An 18,897-nucleotide genomic window follows, 5' to 3' on the forward strand; every position below is an offset into this window, starting at 1 on the left:
ACTGGAAGAGAGAGATATGAGACTGAGCAGAAGTAAGACAGAGTATATGTGTTGCGCAGTGGGCGGTGGCCAGGAGACAGATCTGGAGCTGGAAGGAAATGTCATCAGGAAGGTGAGAGACTTTAGATACTTAGGTTCAACAGTGGAAGAAGATGGAGGAGCTGAGAAGGAAGTGGGATGCAGGATACAAGCAGGTTGGAGGAACCGGAGGGAGATGGCTGGAGTGTTATGCGATAAGAGGGTGCCGATCAATCTGAAAGGCAAAATTTATAGGACAGTAGTGAGGCCAGCTATGACATATGCTATAGAAACTGTGGCCCTGAGGAAAAATAACATTAGCAGGATGGAAGTAGCAGAGATGAGAATGCTTAGGTGGATGTGCGGTGTGACCAGAAAGGATCATCTGAGAAATGACTATGTCAGGGGAACAGTGAAAGTTACGAACTTAGGAGCGAAAATACAGGAGGCAAGGTTGAGATGGTTTGGTCATGTGATGAGGATGGAGGACGAATATGTGGGAAGAAGGGTCATGCAGATGGATGTGCAAGGAAGGCGGAAGCGTGGGCGGCCAAAGAAGAGATGGAGGGAGCTGGTAGAAGAGGACTTGAAGATGAAGAACTTGGATGTGGTGACAGCCCAAGACAGAAAGGTGTGGAGGAGACTCATAACAAACAGTGACCCCACTTTAGTGGGAGAAGCTGCAGAAGAAGAAGAAGAAGAAGAAGAAGAGTGCATTATAGTGAAGAATTTTGTTGAACATTTGAAAAGTTTCAATATATATATACATATATATATATATATATATATATATATATAAAAGAGACACATTCTTTCATCTCCTTAAAGAACACAGCGTTGAAATAAGTCCTTACATCTCCCTGTTTTTGAATGAAACATATGTCGATTTCTGTGATGTCTCTCCCCATACCGTTTGTGTAAGATATACCTGTAGAGTCGGAGGTGTATCAGTGGCACGTGGAAATAAATTAAGCTTATTGTTATAAGAATTCAAAATTAGTAGCCTATCCCTCGTGACACTTGGTAAAAAAAAATATATATATATTCATTCATTAACATGTAAATATTAAAAGTTATTTGTTGGAATTATGTCATAATACAATAAAGAAATATCTGAATTTTTCTCTAATTCTGAAATTTGTGGTAGGATTTGATTTAATCACGCATCCTTCTGGAGATAAATTAAAAAGAAAAACGAATCAGCGGGCTCTACAGGTAATTCCTGTGCTCATCTTGACTTCTCTGATCTATCGATATATTGCTTACCGAGTGTTATTATATGTGACGAGTGAAATACAGCATAGCGCGCACATGCACATACATACGCGTTGTTTATAGAGTCCGACTGTAGTCCAGACTTCTACACCAAGTAAGTTTCCCTCCCCATATTTTCAAATGTGTGCTTTCTTCCACTGATATGTTGTGTGGTGCAGTTTATTTAATTCTCCCTCCCTCTTTCGTCACGTAGCTCTCCTTAATACCTTAATCGGTCAACTAGTTCACCTTGACATCGGAAACGCGGAGCAACGTTACGGTCTGGCAACCAGTAGAACAAAGTGATAATATGGAGGAGTTAGCAGACATAATTTCTTGCTTGCTAATAGACAATGTGCCTTTGTTAGTTCTTCCTATCCCTCAACCATGTCATCAAGGGTGATTAATAGTAATATGCCGAGCAAAATGATGCATTCTACAGCCACCTACTGTAAAGCGAACGCATTCATGCAATAAAAGAGGCATATTCTTTCATCTCCTTAAAGAACACAGCGTTGAAATGAGTCCTTACATCTCCCTGTTTTTGAATGAAACATATGTCGATTTCTGTGATGTCCCTCCCCATACCGTTTGTGTAAGATATACCTGTAGAGTCGAAGGTGTATCAGTGGCAAGTGGAAATAAATTAAGCTTATTGTTATAAGAATTCAAAATTAGTAGCCTATCCCTCGTGACACTTGTTAAAAAAAATATTGCACCACTCACAATCAACCATTATCAGCAACGAAAACATTAACAGTCACTGCCGCCAAGATGTACAGGGCGGCCATAAAATAACTTTCCCTCTTTGGAGACATCTGTAGCTAAAACTAATAAACTCAATGAGACCAAATTTTATATTGAAACTTTTGAAGGCATGGGGAAATGATTTCCGCGAAAAAAAAAAAAAGTAATACCAAAAGTTGCCGATAGGGGAAATTTTGCGCTGGCGGAGCCGAAAACAAGCGGATAATTATATTAAAGGCAGATAAAATGGAATAATAACATTTTGACGGTGTAAGCGACAGCCGGGGATATGTGGATATGTGGCGCGTTACAATGATAATAATAATAATAATAATAATAATAATAATAATAATAATAAAACTAAAACAACAACTTGCGAGAGACACAGAAATTAATGTAGTGATTGAACTCACAGGAAATAGTGTGTTATTCATCAAAATCAGGTTCCCCTGTCTCTTCTTGCAATGCTTTCGGTCCTCTGCCATGTCTAACTCCTAGTGATCCAGTTTCTTCAAACTTTTTAATCATAGCTCTCCGTGCTACAGCTGACATAGAACCTGTACGCAGGTTATGAAGCCTTCTCAATTCCAGAAGGGCTGCTACGGCATTGCACTGTTTAAGGTAAAACAACTTAACAAGTATAACATGCTGAGGCAAGGCAGAACGCATATTGAGCACAATTCGTCAGTCATTCGAATAACTGCCCGAACGTTCCCAATCCCTTTTTAAGTAGAATTGGTGGCGCTGCTGTCACGTACGCACAGTAAAATGTGCATAATTCTTTTCACCAGAGTTTATTTACTGCAAATATTTGACTGCTTTCGGCTCGGCCAGCGCCAAAATTTTCCCTATCGGCGACTTTTGGTACTCAATCTTTTTTTCGCGGAAATCATCTCCCCATGCCTTCAAAAGTCTCAATATAAAATTTGGTCTCATTCCGTTTATTGGTTTTAGCTGCAGATGCCTCCAAAGAGGGGAAAGTTATTTTATGGCAACCCTATACATAAAGAACCAATAAGCTAACACCTCGCAGAAACAGTTTACGAATGATGGTTCTGAAATATCGACAATGCGATGTGCGAACACTCAATCTTTTTTCCTACGAGAGAACAGTTACATCTAAGCCAAGCATTAGACTTTGCAATCAGCTCAGACCACAGTAGTGCAAAGAACATTGTGACCGGTCTGTAGAGCATTGAAAGTCCTTGATATAGAATAACAAATCACACTTCATTCATCCTTTTCTGACCAGATGGGTAGCGTGAATGCCAGCTTGCTTTTGGAACGATTTACGTCGGAGTGCGTCATCCCAATAATGCCTGAAAAAACAAAACGTGCTTGTTAAGGATAACTAACATATCACTTTGTGTGTGTGTGTGTGTGTGTGTGTGTGTGTGTGTGTGTGTGTGTGTGTGTGTGTGTGTGTGTGTGTGTGTGTGTGTGTGTGTGTGTGTGTGTGTGTGTGTGTGTGTGTGTGTGTGTGTGTGTGTGTGCGTGCGCGTGCGTGCGTGCGAGTGCGGTATTTAGTTTCGGAAAACCCGAAATTCTCATACTTTAAGGGCGCTTTCCCAATATTTATTTCAGCATCGTATAAGAGAGTAATAATATTATTCATATGTGACATCGTGATGTCAACTCTGTAATAACCGCGGGTACAAAGGCTGACGACATTGGGTACTTATCTGCCCTCACGAAAGAACTTGCGAATGTTCTCACGCACTACGTAGCTGGAAGAATTGATGAAATAAACGCATTCGACTAAACCAATAGCGTATGTTTCTTAGAGTGAGAGGGATGATCTAATTTTATTAACTACATCTGTTGATTTCATGGGATTTTTGTGTGCCATGCTGGGAGAATTATTTTCGATGAGTCCTTCTTTAAGAAAAATATTGCATCTTATATTTTGAATCTATACTGTTATAGATGAGATTGAACCATTTCACTAACATAGGGCTCGAAATATTTAAATATTTTTCTTCTCATTGATTTTTTATTTTCTATATATATTTTTTTCTTACTGTAAGGAAACGAAAGCTATGCTTGAAGCATCACTGACTAGCCCACGGCTACAGTTTACTTCACTGCAAATTGTCTTACGTATCGCAAAAGCAAACTAGACACCAGAAGGAATCATTCCAAGGCCGGTTTCGATCCTCGGTAAGATAAAAAAATGAAGGAGCGTGTAGCTCTTTCGTAGGCCCAGAGTACTACAGGATTGGATTGGAAACAGTTGCGGTAACCTGCTGGTATTGCTACAAGTATTTTAAATCCAAACATAAAAATATGATGGCGCACTCGTCATGACTTTGATTTTATGGCTGTTAACGACGTATATTTCATTGGTCGATCTGCATATTTAAAGGAAGAAAAACCGTTGCATATTCTGTGAGACTGACTACCTCATTTTCAGCTGAAGAGCCCTTAGAAAGAGCCTTCGCGTACGACTGTGGAAGTCGAACTCAGTCCGTTTCCAATCAAAAAGCGTCGTCGTTACCAACTGAGCCACCTAGATTCCCTAGCGCCTACGAATACCTGCTACACTTGATGGAATACTGAAGACAGCTTTGTGATGATATGAACAGCTCTCATTATGCAAGAAGTGGCAGGTCGTGAAGACAGTTCACGAGAAATAAAAGTTTGTACGTGAACTGTCTTCACGAGCAAACAAAAATAAAATCTGAATTGAAATAATTTTTTGTTCATGTCCAGTAGAAACATTTTCGTATAAATTACGTGTGCATGAATGATATAGATTCATTTTTCACTTTCATATATTCCACTAACCTCTAACATTTTTCGCAGTTTTACTTATTGTCCTCTGATTTATTTAATTCGGCCTTCATTTTCCAAGTTATATAGATAGAAGTAATTCTGATCATTTCATTTTTTTTTATTTCAAGCATATTGCCTTTTTGCAATTTTTTTTTTTTTTGTTAGTTTTTATTTTATTAAGATCTGCATTTCGAACAGGAAGTAATATATAGTTAATAGTTCTTGTTTAAAACCACGCTACCAGACAGGATTGGATTGGTTAGTCCACATTACCATGGATGCGAAGTGCATAATAAAATTGTAATACCATTGATATTATATCGAAATTTATGATGGATACGAAGCTTTTGAGGATGCGTATTTTATCTTTAATGACCGGTAAGATGGTTTAAAAATACGAAGTTGTATAGCATATTTGTATTGAAAGTATCGACATACTTTATTCCTATTGGACATTACAAAAGCCATCTAATTTCTTCTACGACCTGACTCAGTATAATTGTATATAAAGATAAATCTTTATAATCTTTATAAAGATGAGCTTTCCTATGAATGAAAATGTATATGCTAGGACCACAATTTTGAATCAGATTCGACTTAATAATGGTTCGTCTCCATTCAGGAGGGATTGACTATTTTTTTTATCTCTAGCTCAGATTAATAATATCTTCCATCTCGCAGTTAGTATCCTATATTTTGTAAATATGTGTTTTCACGGGGCCAGCTTGTCTGTGTTGAAGGAAGAAAAACTCTAGTATCCGTGAAAAAAACTCCACGGTACAAGACTAAAAAGCAATTCTAAAGGTTCCCCGCGTTATAGACAGGGATTTGAACCCATATCCAACCATACGGCTCCGCGAAACCAACTGCGCTACGGAGGATGACATGTTATAACGTTTAATAAAAACATTATAAATCGATGAAGCTACATTGGGGATCAGAACATTTTACAAAACTAAATTCATTTCCCTGCACACTCAGGGGCGCGCCAGTATTGTCCGGCGCCTATGTGCAAAACTTTAGTTGGCGCCCCTATCCCCCTCCGCCCAATAAAAAATCACTTTAAAAAAACGTTTTTTTTTAAAGGTATTTCCGACTCTTTGGCGCTTTACTATTCTGGCGCCTGTGTGCGTCTCACACATTGCACACCGTGTCGGCGTGCCCCTGTGTACACTGCAATAAGTATTTACAGTTAGAAAAGAGATACACAACTTGGACATAAAACTAAACTTTCTTCGGTTTCTAGCACTCGAAACATACTCAAAATACGTTGACAGCATTTTTGAGTTCCTTCAAACAGATTTAAGGCCATTTTTCCATAAATAAACATAAAAACCTGATTGAAATAAACAGAAAAAAATCGAGAGGCTAATTCTGTTGTTAGATGCATGTACATCCCACAGATCTTCAGGAGGTCAAGATTTTAGGATTTAGATAATCGAGACGTAATTTAACCCCTTTAACTATTCTAGCAGTAGCTTGGTGGGTTCACTCTGAAAAAATTATCATACGGGATAGATTATCACTACCAGAAGTTATACGTGGTTCGACACAATATGCTTGTGTCTTATAGAATCATCAAGGAATATCGTCATGTTTTTTTTTTTTTTTTTTTTTTGCACAGCTCACAGACGATATTCCCTCACCACCTTTAGAAACAACACGTGGAATCACGCAGTGTATATCAGGAATCGCCATATAACTTAACAGTCAGCATTCCGATTTGTTTGATCTCGACACCTTGCAAGTTGCATTATAAGTTAGCCAGTGTTTGAATGCTTATGAATAGGGACACGGATGTTAATAGTTCCTTATGCAGTTTTCAATGGCTATGTCAAGAGAAATGTTCATAATGAACCTTTCGGTAATCGTCCGCTGACTTCACTTTACGATTACGTGGTCCATGATCTGAGTACTGTTTCATCTTCCAATCCAGAGACCTGCTTCGGCCAAATTACAGAAATAGTCCTTGCGGAAAAAGAACCTTCAATTTCCACTCCACTCAAATCCTCTAATACCCATCAAGCCCTGGTTCTGCAACAAGTGAAAGTAGCACAAAAAAAAAAAAAATCAGCGTACATTCAGTTGCTCAAGTCAAAAACTTCCAACTTTTCACTCAGCCTAATAAAAGCATCCACAAATCGAAAAGCAGACTTCGTAGGGGGTGGGGGCAAATGCAAAAATTCTTGCTTACTGTCCCTGCCTTTAACCATGGCTTTTTTTTATAGTCCTTCGATAAAGCTGCTGTCCACAACTTCTTTCCATCCTTGTTCACTTTTCTCACGTCTTAAGGATACCATGGTAACATAACCTAAAGGCGACACCAAAAATTACTCACACATGTGTCCTCTGATCTTTCGTCAAAAGGACATTATAAAATGCTTAGTGATCTTGATACTACCCCCTCCCCCCCAACAATTACTTTCTATATTCTCGAAAGTAATATAGAAAGTTATGAAAAGGCAATTTCTCGCTAGAGAGACACAACAGTTAATTAGAGATCACGATATGGCTTCTGCTCTTCTCGTTCTACAGCAGATGTCTTTACACGCATGCCATGGAAACGTTTGGAGAAACTCAAATGGTTGTTTTTGATATTTTCAAGTATTTTGATCTGGTACAACATTGAGACCATTTAAGATTTTCCTCATACACCTTATGATTGCCAGCATCTTTTCGGGTTGCTAATCGTGTCATGGGGAAGATTTCCTTTCAATAGATTGCTATTTTCAAATTCTCCAATACGTCAATGAGTCTCTCTCTCTCTCTCTCTCTCTCTCTCTCTCTCTCTCTCTCTCTCTCTCTCTCTCTCTCTCTCTTACCAATCTCAAACTAATCCATAGTTTTGCTGGTGATAACAGTATACCCCCATTCCTCTTCTTCTTTACCAAAACCTTGTAGCGCTCATAGGATTCAAACCTTCAAGACAATCACTGAATTAAAACTGGCATTCTCACCATTATCAGTGGAAAAGTATATATAATATACTGAATTTCAATACTATCAAAACAAACGTCTTATTTCTCGGAAGAAAGATCTTGCTTCACTCACTCTTATTTTTGATAAAGGTGTATTCCAATCGTTAGTGAGTTTAGTTTTCTCTTCTTGGATTGACCTTCACCATTTAGAAATCTCTATCCTCAGTCAGCCTCTAAAAGACTTGAGTATTTTTTCCTTTCAAAACGCTGTTTCATTCCTGCACGATTGTGAACCCAAAACTTCCTAATGATTTTTCTCTCTCTTTCTTTCCATTTGCTTTCTCATAGATGTCCTGTTTCTGCATTTTTGGGCGCTGCACCACTGAATTAGTCACCACACTTTCTCCGCGTTCCTCGTATCATAGAAGAACATGAGCCGCTGAACAAATTATCTATATGAATTTTAACTCCAAGTTATTGAACATGGTATAGATCACCATGTTCTCATTCTATTCCATCTACCTCGGTTCTTCATTCATTCCATCTACCTCGGTTCTTCCATGTCCCCCCATGTTCGTCAGACTTCTCCCTGTTCCTGAGCATTACAATAATATATTGCTATGTGAAGAAAAATTTACATTTTTATCTACGAAATGCTGCAGTTTGGTATCATCTCTCATCTCCATCCTCTAACATGTTAAACTCAATAGCTTATTCAGATTCAGTAACTTGAATTCATATAAGTCTAATTAACGTCAAGATAGAGTGGGTAATCATATGTACATAGTTTGCTATGACCATAGCAAAACTATTTATTAAAGAATAAAAATACAAATTTCTTTCTCTGTATGAAAAACGCTAACTCGCTTTCAGTTGAAAAGTCTTCATGAACGTTCTCGTCCTATTCGAACCCAGACCTTTTCAAACAAAGTGCATCGTCGCTGTCGACAGAGATACAGATGCTCCACAGTTGAATGCATTTTGACACTTAGAAGTCTTTTTCTTAACGTGAAGAGCTTGAAAATTTTTTACCTTATAGTAAAGGAAACAGCTGATGCAAGATTGCTTCACTAACGAAGATAAGTCATCCATTTTATTATGTGAACTTGTCAATCTCACATTGCATTTATGACTTTCAAATAACTCCATAAAGCACTCACGCTGTTCCATTTATAAACGTGTACACAGAGAAGTTTACACACCTATGAGGTACGTAGCGATAAGGATTTGCCTGAGGATAATAAAACATCAAACATGAACGGATATACAAAGGAGGAAATTGCTCGAGTATTTCCCACACGATTAGGCAGCTTCGAAAGTCATCACATCATAAAGGTTGATGGGTTGTAAGTCAAAGGGAAGTCATCTTTGAAGCAAGAATAAACAGAAAGAAGTAAACATACCGTAGATAAGATGTGGGAAATAAATATTGATTCCTTTCTAATTGCTAATAAAAGAAGGGAGAGATGTACTTAATGGGGAGGAACGATAATCATATAAGATGCCATCGCAATATATTGAGGCGAGTTGTAGATAATACATTTATTATGTCCAGAGACGTTTTTAACAAAAGCCTACAAGAAAGGATTGCATTTCCTTTTTTATTATCATCGTTTTCAACTTTTCTGACTGCATTAACTTTTATAAACATCTGAAATCACTCTTTTTCCTCTATTTGATGATAGTCAAAACATTACAGTCTTACATATGGTGGTGAATTCTAAAAAATTTCAGGATTGATTTTAAATCCATCACCTATGCCCGCATTGTTATATTCAGTGTCAGACTACCACTATGTTTTAATTGGCAATGACTGATGCATCCATGCTGTATTTATATTTCCACAAGAAACTCCCAAAACAAACACGTTATGGAATATGATTAATATCGTTTTGTTTTTAGACAAGATGATCGACGATTAAAGATATTACAAGAACTACACACTGCAAAAATTATCTGACCGTCCCATTCTTTCTCCAGTACTGTGTACCAGTGACAAAGAACAAGATGTAAAGACAACAGATATACATTAAATGAATGAAGTAAGAACTCTAAAACTATTTCTAATATAACACGGCGAAGATGTTCTAACAGGATAGGAGGCAAGTTTTCTACTGTTGGCTTTTGAAAGTCTGATTTGCACCTGCTGATGACTGTTTTGCATATGTTGTGCCTACTCTGGTATAGGCGGAGTATGTAGCCGGAGCTCTTAATGCGAGCATCTGTGGTAAGATGATTTTTTTTAATACACTTTCCGTTGAATCAGGGCTTGGAAAGCGGACGAAGATTTTGGGTTAAATTGGGGACGAAAGCCTTCATCCAGTAATGATAATTTCTGTGGTAATGACTAATCTTTTCCAAACAAAGCATCTTTAACGGTTTAAATATCGAACTATGCATCATTTTTTCTTTATGAAACAATTATGTCGTCAAAATGTATCATATACAAAATGCACACTGATTTTATATGAAGATTTTTCTTGGAAAATATATTATTTACTTCTTTTTTTTAATATAAAATGATTTTAATGAATAATAGCACAAGATTCATAGCGAAGCCAGAGGCTGTGAAGATTTCATCAGTCACTGTATCATACTTAAATTTATGAAAATCAAGTTTTGATTTTCATAATCAACAAAATCAAAAAGCATAATCTGATAGACCAAATAACCGTGACCGAAACGCAAAGCTTCTTAAAACGCGATAGCAACATCATGTCTGTTTGATTTATTTTCTTCAAAAGTAGTTGTACGTTTAGTTGTACTGTTGTTCCACAGTGCTTCCATTGCAAAATTGTAGCGCACAAACCATGCGGATGCAACCAACATAAGGCCCCAAGTGACAGTTGCACCTCCAAATTCGATTGTAAAACGAAAGAGGGAAGGTGTCGTAAAAGGATGAGTCGAGAAAGAAGAATCTAGCCTGTCTTTTCCATTAAAAATCTCAATCATGATAAAGGAATGTTTTGTGTCATATGTAAAACCCGAGAGAGTTTCCTGAATTGACATTACAGACAATTTCGTATTACCTACATTACGGCAATTCAATTTAATGAGACTTCTAAATAACTGGTTTGAAGAGTACATCACGACATTGCCTTGGCCAACAGTTTTGTAACGCAAACCTGAGTTCTGACCTCAGTTCTCTAAAACATCTACGGGATTGAAATGAAACGTTCAGATCAGGGCACGACTTCTTTCGTCTTCTACTTTCTGTGTACCTATTAGCACTGCGTTTCAGAATGACAAATAGAATAAAATAAAAGTTCCATCTGATATTGTAAATCAATGAAGGGCCTTTAAGAGAAATGATCGCTGATCGGAGTAAAGGCAAAGGAAGGACGAAAATCCTGTCGCTTTTTGAGTAAAATTCGTAAAAGAGTAAGATATCCATATCTAACTATATATAGACACATAGAGCTATCGATCACCAACTATCTCCGGGCGAAGTATCCAAGTATTTTACCTGCAAATGGCATCAGAAAGAACTTTCGAGCAAGATCCTTAATAGCAACTATTAAAAGAAATAACCTGCATTTTTAAATTACCTGTAGATAAATTTTCTAAAGAAAACCATACAAGTATTATGAAATCTTAGAAAATGGCTTATTATCCCAGCTGAATTGCGATTTCTTCTGGCCAAAAGAGAAATTTTGTTATTTATCTGAATTTCAACTGAAAATATTTTCTCAGAGACGAAAATTCTCAAATAAATGGACCTCAAACAATAAAAAATGCATTTTATATTATAAATGATTTATAAAAGTGTTAAAAATTCGTTTACAGCTACGGAGACAGTAAGGTTTAGTAAACTTTAGATCATTCCTACACATTTTTTACATTTTATCAATAATGCCAACTGGGAGAGGGAAGAGAATGTGGATATAAATGACTGTATTTCGGAAGACGCGATAAAAATCTGGTCTGCAAGGAATAAACTGAGATAAATACGCAATTAAAATCAAATCGTTATTCAATGGAAAGTTTGATTTTTGAGTGGGGATAGAGAAAATATGCGAGTAAGATATTTATTTATATATCTGGATTATTTGTCAGATAATCCAGATATTAATCTGGATTATTTGACAATCTTGACTGGCGCTCTAATGGTTCCATTTAGCATCATAATGATAGCGGTATTCTTTGAAGTGCCTTCTCGATAACGTAATAAATGCCTAATCACTGACATTCATATCTAATTGTTTATATTTTTTCTTTTCAGTATTCCTTTTAGTTAGCGACACATACTCGTAATTTTAAACTGCTTAGTTTAATAATAAGCTTGCTTAGTTTAATTAATTTAAATTAAACTAAGCACTTAATTTAAAAAAAGTTGGGTAGGGCAATGTTGGGTAGGGCAATAGTGAATGCAGAAGATGTCAAAGTCTTGCAGGATGACTTAGATAGATTGGAGTTCTGGGATAAGGAGAATGGATGTCAATTTAATGTGACAAAATGTAAAGTTATGCATTTTGGGGTGAAAAGATTAGCAGCAGTATACCACATTGGTGGAACTATACTCCAAGAGATTGATGAGGCCAGGAACTTGGGAGTGTTGGTGGATAGGGAGATGAAGTTTAGGGGGCACATTGCAAAAGTAGCTAAATCAGCTCATCAACTCACTTGGTTGTTGAAAAATACCTTGACGAGCAGAGACAAGCAAGTTATTGTACCTCTGTACCGAGCCTTGATAAGACCTCATCTCGTCTACTTTGCCCAGATTTGGTCACCTCGGTTCCTTCTTGATGGGGAGGAGGTGGAGAGGATCCAGAGGCGAGTGACTAAGATGACAACAGGTCTATGGAATGAACCATATGAGAACAGGTTGAAGATTTGTGGGTTGCAGAAACTAGTTGATAGGCGGAGGTGGGGAGATATGATTGAGACATTCAAATTGCTAAAGGGATTCTATAGGATTAATTCAGAGGATATTTTTGAGATCAGGACTGGTGGTGGGAGAACTAGGGGACACCTATGGAAGCTGGGCAAGAGTGTGGTTAGTAGGGGTGTTAGAGCTGGGTTCTTTACTTTTAGAGTAGTAAATGAGTGGAATAAGCTGCCAGAGTCTGTTGTGGGTGCTATGACGGTGAACGAGTTCAAAGCAAGGTATGATAGATACTGTGAGAACATAATCGCATAGTTGTGTGGACATGATGTTTAGGGCCTCCCTCGATGAGTCTAAGGACTCCTGGAGTCGCCCGAAATAATAATAATAATAATTTATTTTTTATGTGACTCCCTCCCCGTAGGGTTATAAACCTATAATACATTAGCAGCTTGGATTGGATAAGGTATTTCTTTTTCAAATAATTTTTTTTTTTAAAAATTACAGAATCCGAAAACCCCGCTCTTGACACCAATCATGGAACTTTTTCAAGACATTCCAGGCTTCCAAGAAGCAGGGATCGATATCAGAAATAGTCTCACACCGAGGAATGAAATTCATCTCTCACCTAACGACATTCACAATCATCTACGGTATATATGGACTCGGAGCAGGATTCGAGCAGAAGCCTGGTAGTTAGACAGCGAATATACTAACTATTTGGCCATCAACAGTCGATATAGTTCTGTTTGAACGTTTCAAATCTGTAATCTTTAAGTGTGTATCTCGTGACGTTTATGCGTAATCGAAATATAGAAATCTAAGTTGAATTCGTGACTTCTTTACGAAATTACAATGATGGGAAAAAAGGCTATAATATAAACTAACATTTCCAATCCTGGTGTCGGCTATATAGAGACTTCCTTAAAAGAATGTGAATATTTTAAATGCCAGTATATTTTAAACCAAACTGTTGACAAACCCCGTGCACTAAGATATATTATCCTACTGCAAGTCATACAGATATAAATAAAACATATTTTTATTAACAGGAATTTAAAAACATATTTCCTTCTAGTAAGAGTTTTCTGCTAATTTCTGACAGAAAACTGGACATAATCTAGCTTAAGAACCGATGTCTCGCTAATATAGAAGCGCCACTTCCTCTTGCAGATGTTCAGTCAGATTTAGATAGATTTTTGTGCCCCCCCCCACATACACAAACTGTTGAGATATAACTCTCTTTACTGTCTTCAAACCATGTGTTTGCAAATATTGCTTGCTAAAATAGAGAGTTATCGTAAAGGAAGGTGTAAGTACCCGTTCTGTAATAATGCCATGATCTATGATAATATCAAAGTAATACTGTTTCTTCATTTAATTTCCACCTTCAAAGGCAATACAAAGGCAGTAAAGGCAATACATATTATTCTAAATGTGGCTTCTTAAACTAACATATTTTGGTGTTTTTTAAATGACTCTTCTTTCCTTATTATATGACTCTTTAAAGTGTAAAAATGATGATCTCAAAGCAATGCTGTTTCTTCATTTAATTTCCACCTTCAAACCTCATCGTTGGATAACATACTCAGGTATAATCCTTACACTAAAACATCTATCAGTTCGGATGAGCATGTAGCGTGACTCTTCGCTCATGTGGACCAATTTTCCATTGTTATGCGATTCAGGTTCTGTATATGGGCGTGCATTAGTCCATGAAAATCGGGGATGTCTATTACCTGTTGTCAGCAAGGATTTGTGGACTGCAACTCTTCCGTGAAAATTTATGGCATGCAGCTTGTTTTGGCTCTCACAAAGAGATGTGAGCAGCCAAACATCTGTACAAACACAGAGATGCTAACCACCTCCGTGTCTGTGTTTGTCAATGCACACCATATATTCAGCAGGATTTCCGTTTTGATTGTAGAGAAGGCAAAAAAAAAATATGTTGCTTTTTGGGATATTTAAAAACATGTTATTTTTTTTTTTTTTCAATATACGGAGATGTTCCAGTATCATTTTCCAGCTAAATGGGGCAGCTCTGAATTTTGGAACCGTTGATTGCCACACTTTAGATTTTAACATCTAATCGGCTTAATTAACAATGTTTTCCTTAATAACAGTGTACTGCCGACTCACAACTTCAGTAAAGACAATACATATTATTCTCAATGTGGTTTCTTAAACTAACATATTTTGGTGTTTATTAAATGACTCTTCTTTCCTTATTATATGACTCTTTAAAGTGTAAAAATCGCATCCTACATTCTGTCTTTCTTTGCGTATAAGCCTAAGCAAGCCATTTGACTTTTTTATAAACTCTTCTAAACAAATTAGCCCCAAATGATAGATAGGACGAATAAGCTGTTAAAATGCCCCCCTTGAAAATGGTGTAGCCTAATAGCCTTAGTTGCTTCGGCTGTCCAAACCAACCACATGTAAATATTCCTTGCGTCCTATATATGAAGTGATCCTTGGTCTTCCCATTCAGGTAGATTCGTATATACACGTAGTTGCTGTGCTGCGGAGATGGATCTGCAAACTTAAGTGATATTTTTTTTTAAGTGAAACTCCAACGGTCTCGCAATGCTAAACATCCTCCGACAAATTTTGATAGTGGAGAGCATTGGTTTCATTTCCCCATTGATTTGTAACTAACTGAATGATCTTTCGTCAGCACGCAATTTTTCTCCATTTAAATAATGTTAATGTGACATAATTAAGGAATCGTGTTTATTTATTTATTTTACTTTTTTCTTGCGCAAGAGCGAATGAACTAAAGCTCAAAAACAACGGTAATTGAGAAGTCGCGTATCTGAATTTAGAAGATAGCCTTATCGTAGTTGACAGAAAGGTCATATTCGTTAATTAATGACACACACACACACACACACACACACACACACACACACACACACACACACACACACACACACACACACACACACACACACACACACACACACACACACACACACACACCTAAAGCATTTGATAGGAATCATGAATAAGATTCGTGAATTGATTGTCTAAACTGCTTCTGATAATCTCAGCTGTCACTCTCAATAGTAGTGCTCGGTTAGTACTGATTAGGGTTAACACTTTCTTCTGCCTCATAACTTCTCAAGATTATAGGAAGGAACAAACATTGAATCTCTCTCTCTCTCTCTCTCTAGTCCGAATAATGACCGGCACTATTTTAAATTTATCAGTCTGGAATTTTTCAGTTAGTTTACTTCACGACTTTTCTGTTAGTTTGTGCTCATCGTGAAAAGTTTCTTTTGGATTCTCCCAATATTTTTCAGACGTTTTCTTTATGATTACACGTCCATCAAAAAACCAACCAATATACAAGTCCTACATGCAGTTTTATATTGCAGTGTGGATAATTTCAGCACTTGATTTTAAGAGGTAGTCTATTCTTAACACTTTAAAATTTTCATTAATATTGCAATATTTTGATACATTTAGTCGTTGTCTAAACATGTTACATAAAAGAATCCTATATATATATATATATACGCACGCACACATTAAAAGGTTTTGGTGCTACATAAAAGGATTGTAAATACAACTGGCGAAGACGTTAGCAAATAGGCCAAGAAAGACAGTATGAACCTAATATACTCAAGAAATTATTTTAAAATATTTTTCTTAATTTACATGCAACAAATTTTCCTCTATTTTTCTCCTTGTTATTAATTATCTTTGTTCATTCCTTGAACAGGTTCAAAGACAAGAGTCCGGGAAACCAAGACTAGTCACCATGAATTCAACGAACATCCAAGTCCCGAAGTTACGGTAATCGATGTACGAAGCAGATCCGTGTCACCTTCCGACAGTACCTCTGGAGACACGGAGCCTAAAGACTCGAGGCAGAGCGGTGACGAAGATCAGCCAAAAGAAGGAGCCGGCGGAGTAAAAGCCAGACGGCGCAGAACGGCATTCACCAGCGAGCAGTTGCTAGAGTTGGAGAAAGAGTTCCACTCTAAGAAATACCTGTCTCTGACAGAACGCTCTCAAATAGCACACTCGTTGAAACTCAGCGAGGTTCAGGTAAAGATTTGGTTTCAGAACCGTAGAGCCAAATGGAAGCGAGTTAAAGCGGGATTAACATCTGGACGTTCGACCATCAATCCAAACGCTCCGAAAATTGTAGTGCCTATCCCTGTGCATGTAAACAGAATGGCCATCCGTAGCCAACATCAGCAGTACGAAAAATCGGTTACAAGGTAAAGGAGTTCTAAGTTGCACTATGATCAGCTGCCTCACTCAGGTTAATTAAAACCTACCTAGCAGGAAGACAGTGTGTTATATAAACAATTGACTATGAGCCCTTTGCTGAACCAGAGAACAAGCAAAAATGAAAGAATAAGAGGGAATATTTGTCCTTCTCTTGGATTGCCAGAATAAGTAGCGTACGAGTGAGTTATATCACCATGTTAACCTGGCTTAGAAATTCTGCATAAAAGTGCCATTTTGAAATTAGTTAAGGTATCGAAAAACAAAGATGAGAAGGATCCAATGGACAAATCGAGTTAGAACCAAACTCGAATCTATATCTAATTATATGACTGATTATGAGGGCTTGAAATATGAAAAAAAAAAAGTTATTCTTCGTTGATTGTGCCATTTATTCATCTGTAATTTATCCCCAAATCATTCAGAGATCAGCTAAACTACTTGTAGATAGATAAATGGAATATATTCGTTAAAAACGTGTGTATCTGACAGAAAGACAGAATAAGCCTAAGGGAGAAAGTGTATGTTAGATTAAAACAAACAAACAAACAAAAAAACAGTTTTGAGAAGTTCATTTACTTTCTCAGATGTCTATATTGTGTAAATAAATAACCAGTTTGAACTTAATTTTGTATTGCATTGATATCTAGTTAGAGTTGTATTTATGATTATATCGACGCTGCATTCCATGATTTCCATCGAACATGTTACATTTTCATTCTTTTTTTTTTTTTTTTTTTCGTTCATCAGTTTTAAGATTTGTTGAAAGTGATGAACGAACTAATTGTCGAAATGGGTGGCTGAACAGGATTGTGGAACCAGCAATGGCATGCGCAGTCCAAAGCAAAAATAGAGCAATTATCTCTTGATATTCCTCGATAGCGGTCTCTGGTAATTAGAGACAGACAGTTCCTCCTCCTTAAAAGATAAGGAGGAAGAGGAGAATCCAATAATTTTCGTTCTAATTTGCGTGAACTGCAGATGAATATAGACACCACACGCAAACGAATAATTCTTAATCGGTAGATGGCTGACACCTGAAAAAGATAAATGATTACTTATTTCCTGTCCTCTTCATGTGAGTCTCCTGTTTTCCTAACTTTGAGCAGGTGCATTTTTGTTATCAATCTTACCCTCAAATTAAGTAAAATCAAAGTTTGCATTTGCTATAATTGCGTCTAGCACAAACGCTGCGGCTGTTTTCTTGAACAAATAAACACATCACCGTAAATTATCTGCAGAGAAAATGTTGAACGATCGATTTCGCTAAGATTTCCAAGGCATGCAGTTTTAAGTCATTAAAACTGTCTACTGTTATTCGTAAGAGTATAGAGGAATAACAATATGCTCTTGTTCGTAAGAGTTTGACATTCTTATTCGTGAGAGGGTAAGAAACAGAGAGAAAATAATGGCATTTGAATATTATCAAAAGCTTATTTTTAAACTGAACCTAAATGACACTATTCTGAAAATTTTCAATGAACGTAATACAGTATTACTGCACAGAAAAACATTTCCTTCTTCACCCCTGTCAAAAATATTACTTCAGTGACAGTTTTTAGGAAGTGAAGAGTTTATATTTTGTTATAGATCTTTCAATAAATAACAAAGATTAAGTTTCTTTTTTTTGTATCTGACTCACACGAACGATTATGCAAGATCTATAGTATATAGTATATCAATGCCCTGAGCGAAGAAAGAAAGAAAAGAGGGGAAAAGAAAAAACTCCCCGGCGGGGAATCGAACCCCGGTCTCCCGCGTGACAGGCGGGGATACTAACCACTATACTACCGAGGAACTTCGTGTGATGTCCTTAAGAAATCGCTTCTAAGACAGTGGAATTCGTCTATGGGACAAAGTAAAAGAAAATGGTAAGGGAAAAACGTCCGGCACATTTTTAGTCATTAACTTTTTTTTTCAATTATTCTTAGAGCATTTGGTGATAAAAACCATGCTTACAGGGAATGTTTAAAAATGTTATCGTCGTTTATTTTTAATATAAATTCACCAAAGAAAGGATATCAGAACTATGGTTGGGCTAATACAGATATCTACCACCTAAAGACATTCACAAATATCCGTGTCCGTGGTGGGATTCGAACCTGCAGCTGTTTGCGC

At 37.0% G+C, this 18,897-nt stretch overlaps 1 protein-coding gene and 1 non-coding gene across 2 annotated transcripts in view; one reads left to right on the forward strand and one right to left on the reverse strand.

The window, feature by feature from the left end:
* The window catches only part of LOC150110370 (uncharacterized), a 35,069-nt gene extending 17,663 nt beyond the window's left edge, over positions 1–17,406 (forward strand). The window contains exon 2 of the mRNA XM_090393325.1: positions 16,265–17,406. Within this exon, the coding sequence (XP_090249451.1) occupies positions 16,265–16,773 (509 nt within the window). The 3' untranslated portion in view covers positions 16,774–17,406. The remainder of the gene's footprint in view (positions 1–16,264) is intronic.
* A 1,098-nt stretch (positions 17,407–18,504) lies between these two features.
* On the reverse strand, positions 18,505–18,576 carry TRNAD-GUC (transfer RNA aspartic acid (anticodon GUC)). The gene has a single exon. It is a non-coding gene; the product is annotated as a tRNA-Asp (tRNA).
* Positions 18,577–18,897: the final 321 nt, after the last annotated feature.

The sequence above is a fragment of the Typopeltis vanoorti genome, chromosome 1 (genome assembly GCF_054136105.1).
Source record: "Typopeltis vanoorti isolate ZY-2024b chromosome 1, IOZ_Tvanoo_1.0, whole genome shotgun sequence".
Classification (NCBI taxonomy): Eukaryota; Metazoa; Arthropoda; class Arachnida; order Uropygi; family Thelyphonidae; genus Typopeltis; species Typopeltis vanoorti.